Raw genomic sequence first — 8,309 nt, forward strand, 5'->3', positions numbered from 1 at the left:
TGGGGGTTTTTTTTTTTTTTTTTTTTTTTTTTTTTTACAGTTCTTCTCACAAGTTTGTGCAAACTGAACAAACCAGCATGCCCAAGCCAGTTTGTGCAAATGGCTTGAGCGTGTAAACCCACCTTGAGAAAGTAGGTAGGTATTGGAATTATATTCATCCACTCCTAGAGGGGAAAAAACTTTGAATCCCCAAAAGATTCTGCAGGATAAGAAAGTATACAGACTTTTTGTACCCTCTCTTTTTTCCTCTAATTAATTGGATTTCATCTAAAAGATTCCACTTTTTTTCCTTGAAACTCCCACTGGGGTCTGTCTCTCTCTTTCTTCCTACATTTTTCGCGTTCCTTCTTTGAGTACTTTTTTCTGTCTCACAAGTTCGGCCATGTCTTTTCCACAAGTTTGGCCATGAATCGGGATGAACTAGCGGGAATTCAGCTAGTTTATTAATAAAACTAAAACGGAAAAAGTTATATTCAGTTTGAGAAACACAGAGACATTTGAAAATCCTGAATCTGTAACTTTATTGGGTACTAAATTACAACCCAATCTATGCTGGGATACCCATATTGAACATATAGCCTCAAAACTAAACAAAAATATATACCTTCTGAGAAATCTCTCATCATGTGTTTCACAAGAGGTACTTCGAATTGTATATTTTGGGCTAATTCAATCCCATTTATCCTATGCCATTATAGTATTGGGTCATTCTGCAGAAAAAGAGCGAGCTTTTGGACTACAAAGAAAAGCTGTACGAATAATTGCCAAGCTACCATACAGAGCAGAATGTAAAGATGCTTTTAAAACTTTGGGTATTCTAACCTTCCCATGCCTTTATATTTTACAGTGCTTGCTACATGCCAAGTCCAATTTAGCTAACTATATGAAACATAGTGACTTACATTCTCATGACACCAGATGGAAAAATGAATTTAGATCTCAATATTTACGTCTTACCAAAAGTCAAAATGGACCAAATTTCTGGTGTCACAAATTTATAAATAAATTACCTGCTAAATCCATATTTCTATGGGATAAAAGGTCTTACTTGGAGTTTCAATGTCCAGTAATAAAACACTTTATTGCGGACTCAATGCATGACCTACAAAGGGGGATTTCGTCCGGTATCAGTATTTTCTAGTTCAGGAGATTTATGTATACCTAGGTTAGGTACTTCTGTGGCATTTCATTATCCTGTGGGACTTTTCACGAGAAAAGCGACGGGGAGATTTTCCATCGACAAATAATCCCGGGTATTATTTTCGTCCATGAGGAATTCAGGGATCAAAATGCTCTCCATAAAGCCCAGGTTTATGGCTAATGTTTTTATGGCTGTCATTCGACAAGTATAATTGATTGAATTCTGGACGACTGCCAAGCATCTCTGAAACTTGTTCGCCATTTGCACATGGCATGGTCATTAAACAATTTGTCACTGTGGGTAGTTCCTAGTTCCTACATAGTGAGTTCGTGACTCAAATTTTAAATTAACTTTTTACTTTTTTCTAAAATTTGGCTTGTGAAGGCAACATTTTCAACTTCAAAAAAGTATACCAAACTCCATGCCACATTGTCTTTTTTGGTGAGATTTCAACGAGCTTCTCAATTGACCTCACGAGGCTGAGTACACCTCAAAAGAGTCAGCAGCATAAGGTGTCCTAGATGAACGCTTGTTCACACAGAAAACACGTACGACGCTGCTTAACTTGGGTGATCTCTTCAAATTGGGCCATTCAACGTCGCGGACACCGGTACCTCCTTCCTTTAGCCCTCTATTCGATAAAATACAATTTATACATAGTTCCCTTAATCCTCCTAATACGTCTAAAGGTAGAATAATGCTTTCCAGTAAGTTTATTGGACAAGCTTTGAAGTTTATTGGAAGTGACTTTTGAAAAGTTAGCCTTGAGAATACGCTGCTAAGGCTGTAGACGTGTAGACAATGGATAGGAAGGCCATGTGTGCATAGCTAAGTAGTAACTACCCTACTGTCTACATATTGAGTCAGGGTCAGTCGTGTCGGATAACCTCAAGTAGCTGCACGCTTCACGTATTGCTATGACTGGAGGTTTAGAATTAGTATTACCCTTTTTTACATACTTTATATTCAACTTGTTTGTATGTCTCTCTATTTGGTTCTATTTGTGATTTCGGGTTAAACTTATAACTTTTGTGCCATATTTTCTGGTCCGATTGACTTGAAACTTGGAACACTTGTGTATTTTGGCTGTGTATGACAGTGATAATATCAAAAATATTGAATGTTTCCGCAATAAAGGCATGTATTTTCATTTCACTGTTCCAAGTTTCAATTCCATTTTGCAGTTTGTGCTCTTATTTGTTGCGCAATAGTGGTAGACCAGAGTTAAACTTTTATGAACTTTTGTATGAAACTCGTTTGTTAATTACAGTCATGAACAAAATCTTGCTGCTTAGTTTTTGGGAGGATAAAATCTCCAAAGGGTTTCATAGTAGTTCCATGAGAGGTGCAACACCTCTGTTGCTAAAAACGGGATTAATCCTGTGATTTTATAAGTGCTACATGCAGTGAAGAATTAAAACACTGCATATTTACCTGAGCTTGAGAAGAGAGTGTTGCATATTAAGTTAAGAAAATGAGAGAGAGGGAAGGAGGGAGACCGAGAGAAATAATGGGAGGATTTGCATGGGGTCGCGCTTCGCGCTCCCTTGTTTACGGTCGCGCTGCGCGCTCCCGGGGGCTTCGCGGGGTTGTGCTTGGGGGTCGCGCTTCGCGCTCCTTCGTTTACGGTCGCGCTGCGCGCTCCCGGGGCTTCGCGGGGTTGTGCATGGGGTCGCGCTTCGCGCTCCCTTGTGGTCGCTTCGCGACTCCTCTTGGCTTCGCCCCTGAAAACTAATATCGTCCCTGAGTCTTGTCTCGAAGAAATGAATGACAAAATATTAAACGTAGGAAAAGTTTTGCTGGCCTCAAAGTGTGTTCCCCGTGTATTTCTTATGGGGGTGCGCGCTCCTCGGGGCTTCGCGGGATGTGCATGAGGTCGCGCTTCGCGCTCCCTTGGCTTCGCCCCTGAAAACTAATATCGTGCCTGAATCGTGTTCCGAAGAAATGAAAACTAAAAGCGGGAGAAAATATTAAACGTAGGAAAAGTTTTGCTGGCCTCAAACCTTGTTCCCTGTGTATTTCTTATGGGGGGACTAAAAAACGTCAATAACTTGGGAACGTGTTCGCTGCGCGGGGTTGCGTATACGGTCGCGCTGCGCGCTCCCGGGGCTTCGCGGGGTTGTGCATGGGGTCGCGCTTCGCGCTCCCTTGTTTACGGTCGCGCTGCGCGCTCCCGGGGCTTCGCGGGGTTGTGCATGGGGTCGCGCTTCGCGCTCCCTTGTTTACGGTCGCGCTGCGCGCTCCCGGGGCTTCGCGGGGTTGTGCATGGGGTCGCGCTTCGCGCTCCCTTGGCTTCGCCCCTGAAAGCTAATATCGTCCCTGAGTCTTGTCTCGAAGAAATGAAAACTGAAAACTAAAAGCGAGAGCAAAATATTAAACGTAGGAAAAGTTTTGCTGGCCTCAAAGCGTGTTCCCCGTGTATGAAAACTTGGGGGTCGCGCTTCGCGCTCCTTCGTTTACGGTCGCGCTGCGCGCTCCCGGGGCTTCGCGGGGTTGTGCATGGGGTCGCGCTTCGCGCTCCCTTGTGGTCGCTTCGCGACTCCTCTTGTTTACGTCGCGCTGCGCGCTCCCGGGGGCTTCGCGGGGTTATGCATAGGGTCGCGTTTACGGTCGCGCTGCCGCTCCCGGGCTTCGCGGAGTTGTGCATGGGGTCGCGCTTCGCGCTCCCTTGTTTACGGTTGATCGCGCTTCGCGCTCCCCTGGCTTCGCCCCTGAAAACTAATATCGTCCCTGAGTCTTGTCTCGAAGAAATGAAAACTGAAAACTAAAAGCGAGAGCAAAATATTAAACGTAGGAAAAGTTTTGCTGGCCTCAAACTCTGTTCCCCGTGTATTTCTTATGGGGGGGCTAAAAAACGTCAATATCTCGGGCCGTCCCTGAGTCTTGTCTCGAAGAAATGAAAACTGAAAACTAAAAGCGAGAGCAAAATATTAAACGTAGGAAAAGTTTCTTGTTCCCTGTGTATTTCTTATGGGGAACTTAAAAAACGTCAATATCTGGGGAACGGTTTGGAATTTCGGGATTTTCCGATTTTTCCATGAAAACTTGGGGGTCGCGCTTCGCGCTCCTTCGTTTACGGTCGCGCTGCGCGCTCCCGGGGCTTCGCGGGGTTGTGCATGGGGTCGCGCTTCGCGCTCCCTTGTGGTCGCTTCGCGACTCCTCTTGTTTACGTCGCGCTGCGCGCTCCCGGGGGCTTCGCGGGGTTATGCATAGGGTCGCGTTTACGGTCGCGCTGCCGCTCCCGGGCTTCGCGGAGTTGTGCATGGGGTCGCGCTTCGCGCTCCCTTGTTTACGGTTGAAAAAAAACGAGAGAAAATATTAAACGCAGGAAAAGTTTTGCTGGCCTCACAGCGTGTTCCCCGTGTATTTCTTATGGTGAAAACCCCATCTTCCTAGCTTATCTAGAAGTGGGTTGTATGAGTAAGTGAGTCAGTCAGTCAGTTACACAAGGGGCTGTATATATTTAGGATATATCAATATCACCTGAGACTTGCAGTTGTAGTTCCCTGTACCCATGATTGAAATCTTCATTCATAATATAGGATTGATTTTTTTTTTTTTTTTTTTTTTTGAAAAAAAAAAAAATTTTGGCTAGGTAATAGGAAAATTTTTTCATTCCAAACCAGGAACTTTCCCTTCTTTTCATTCATTCACCTTTGTTGTTGTTCGTCTTTTTTACCGCTCTTGGGTTTGTTTACTTTTAGGTTGAGTTTCTTTGAGGCTTGAATTTTATTACTTCTATTTTTCCTCGTTTTTTTAGGCTTTTCAATTAAATTGGATAGGTAGTCATGTTAACTGGCAATGGTGATAAGACCAAAAATCAATACGTCTGAATTCAAAATTTCGATTAAAGTTATTTGGGTGGTTGAAATTTAGCCAAAACTACATTCGTCTATGATGAGTTTTTAAATTCTCCAATTTGGAACACTATAATAAATATTAATAAAATAAATTCTCCAAATTATCCGTAATAATAATGTTAGAATGGATCCGCTATTATTCCTATCATGGTTATCCGTAACATTGGTTTTTAATTCAGCTGTAAGTCAGGCGAGTGCTCCAAACCAAATCCATGACGGCAGAGAACGAAGAGACGTTGATGGCAGACCGTTTGATGATCCGATGGTGTTGTCGCGCGCAAGAATGGTTCGCGACCTTGTCACCGATAGTTTAACACCAATGTATGGAGCTGTCCGTACCCCTTGTTTCCCGCTGAGAGTCAGTACAAGCATCAATTCTCGACTACGTAGTAAGATCCTCCGTTCGCCCGAATTAATTCTGTCCACCTTGTGTCTTCTCGGGTGTCTTATCTGGATTTGTGCGTCCTTGGCCCTCATGTTTTGCTTCGGACATCGCTACAAGTGCGCCCTCTGCTTGAGTGACAAAGGCCTGCTCTATGCAATTGCACACTTTATGTGCTGCTGTTTCATTTGTCCCTGGATTTGTGCGTCTTTGGCCCTCATGTTTTGCTTTGGACATCGCTACAAGTGCGCCCTCTGCTTGAGTGACAAAGGCCTGCTCTATGCAATTGCACACTTTATGTGCTGCTGTTTCATTTGTCTGCAAAGGGCTTGAGCGTGTAAACCCACCTTAAGAAAGTAGGTAGGTATTGGAATTATATTCATCCACTCCTAGAGGGGAAAAAACTTTGAATCCCCAAAAGATTCTGTAGGATAAGAAAGTAGACAGACTTTTTGTACCCTCTCTTTTTTCCTCTAATTAATTGGATTTCATCTAAAAGATTCCACTTTTTTTTTCCTTGAAACTCCCACTGGGGTCTGTCTCTCTCTTTCTTCCTACATTTTTCGCGTTCCTTCTTTGAGTACTTTTTTCTGTCTAATAAAATTTTGGTATACATACCTATGCGTCGACTTTTTTTTTGTGGACCTTGAAAAGTTCAGCACATTGCATAATTAGATAATTGTTGGGCTTTCACACAAATGTAGTTTTTTTCTAGGATTTTACCAAACAAAGTAGTGGAGTGATTTTTTTTTTTTTTTTTTTTTTAAATTTTACTTTTTTTTTCTGTCTCTTTTCACCCTTTTTTTCCTTTTAGGAATGATTGATGTGATTGCTTGTTTTGAGTGCGCACAGAATTTTTAAATGAAAATAAATATTGAAGTAAACATGAAATGGTAAGTTGTATCAAACGGCCCGTGTATGTGCCTACTCCTATTGTGTTTTCTAAGTTCGGGGACTCTGATACTTCTTCTTGGTATGAAGTTCAAATTTAGGTGCCACTGCAAATTCCGTCTTGTGTTAGGAAGGTACACCAAGTTTCATTAAATTCCTTCCATTTTCTCTTCCATTCTCCTCTGTCCATTTAATTTCTCATTCTCTTCTCTAGCCTCTCATAATATTTTTACTCTCCCTTCCTCTCTTTTCCAGTAAGCTCGTTCATCTCTTTTCTTCCATCTAATTCATATCCAGTCTCCTCTCTGCTACCTCCCACTCTCTAACCATCCTTCCTCAGGCGCACCTAATACTTTTAGCCTCCCTCTCTTCTTTCTCCACCTCCACTTCATTCGAATTCACATCCCTCCTAGCCTCCCCCAACATTCTCTACTCATCTCTAATCCCCTCTGTTCTTCCCATACTCAGTCAAACCCAATTTTAATCCTCATCTACTCCTACCTTTACTCTGAATACCCTCTTCCTAGCCATTTATTCCCCTCTCTTCCTGTTCCACTTCCGTCCTACTCTTTCTCAGTCTTCCCTGATCTCCCTTTGTCCAGGTAGAATAAACGTTCTACCCTCCCCTCCTAATTAAAAAGGCCAGGAGAGGGGGAGAGGTACGAAAATAATGTATGGACACAAGATAGGAGGTGATATTTCATGGTGCTACACCTTCAGTGTGTCTGCGGCACTCTGCAGAGGAGGAGGTCGTGCGACCCCTCGATGTCACGGACCCTGGGACCTCTTCAGTGAACGCTGACACGTCACCCGTGGCTGTTAAAAGTCGCGAACACATTTGCGCGTTGCGGCAGCTCTGCGGTAGAATATGCCACGAAGACTTCCGCGCCGCGCCGCAGTAAAATAGAATACAATATACTATTTATACTGTCAGAATGAGACTGAAAAGTCAGTCTAACCAAGATTCCCCCCCCCCCAATCTTATTATGGTTGTTTGGTTACAGTATTATACAGAGTAATTTAATAATATTTAGGGTTGCGGTAGGCTGCGACCCCTGTGACAAAATCTGTTCCGAATTTAATCGTGCTATGGCTAGCTTGAGGTTGAAATTATGTGTGGATCATGTTTCGCGCAGAAGTTTTGCATCTCTGCCGCAGTTGCTCTTCTTACTAAATACAGTGCTTTTACAGTGCTATAATATCATATTATTCAATGCTACTGGTATTAGTACAGTGCTCAATGTCAATGTAAATTGTACTAATCAAATTATTTACTCATTGTCAATGTCCTAATACCAATGTCATTGTCACGTTTTGTTGATTTCATCAGGGAACGGAAGAGGTCGTAGCAGGGTAGGGTGTGGGTCAAACATAACACCATGATAAATGTTAGAAAACTATACGCAATAACACATTTTTTGTATCTAACACATTGCCATTTGTTCAAACACATGGCATACCGACCCGAAAAGGAAGCCACGTGCTCTATCAGCAGTTGGTATGATCTTCCTAAACTCAAACTACACGATGCATGCTTATGAGAACATGGTACCTTTGTCTTAACTGTTATAATTAGTAGCCAAACACGTACGTTAAAATAGGATAGAGTAAGTTCAGTGAACTGTAGAATTTGGAAAAAAGAGCTCTTGTGGCACTCGATGACCTAGTCGGGTCCAAAAAAACTGACTCAGTTCTCTGAGAATGCGTAAGGTATAAGAAAATGGACAGTAGCATTTATCCTATCAATAATGGTTGTAAGTGTTTACGACTAGAAAAAGCAATTTATTTATTATTTTTCTTCCAATTTTCAACTTGTTTTGTCATACTTTACGTTTGGTCTTCGCAAGAACTTTGGGACCTTGTTTTTTTTTTTTGTTTTATCCAAAAAGAGCCCTCTCTCTCTCTCTTCTCAAGAGAGTTAGCTATTAATCGATTCTCTGTTAAGTAGAAATTGTCGCAGTAAAAAGGCATGCTTTTTTTCCGCTTGTTTGGGACTTATTCAAATATGGAGCATGTGTGCCAAAAAAGAAGTAGC

General features: G+C 42.3%; 1 protein-coding gene across 1 annotated transcript in view; it reads left to right on the top strand.

The window, feature by feature from the left end:
- The first annotated feature begins 4,822 nt into the window (after nt 1–4,822).
- The window catches only part of LOC103521637, a 10,695-nt gene continuing 7,208 nt past the window's right edge, over nt 4,823–8,309 (top strand). The window contains exons 1-2 of the mRNA XM_008486749.2: nt 4,823–5,492; nt 5,619–5,697. Of these exons, the coding sequence (XP_008484971.1) occupies nt 5,126–5,492; nt 5,619–5,697 (446 nt within the window). The 5' untranslated portion in view covers nt 4,823–5,125. The remainder of the gene's footprint in view (nt 5,493–5,618; nt 5,698–8,309) is intronic.

Source organism: Diaphorina citri, unplaced genomic scaffold (genome assembly GCF_000475195.1).
Source record: "Diaphorina citri unplaced genomic scaffold, Diaci psyllid genome assembly version 1.1 scaffold5625, whole genome shotgun sequence".
Taxonomy (NCBI): Eukaryota; Metazoa; Arthropoda; class Insecta; order Hemiptera; family Psyllidae; genus Diaphorina; species Diaphorina citri.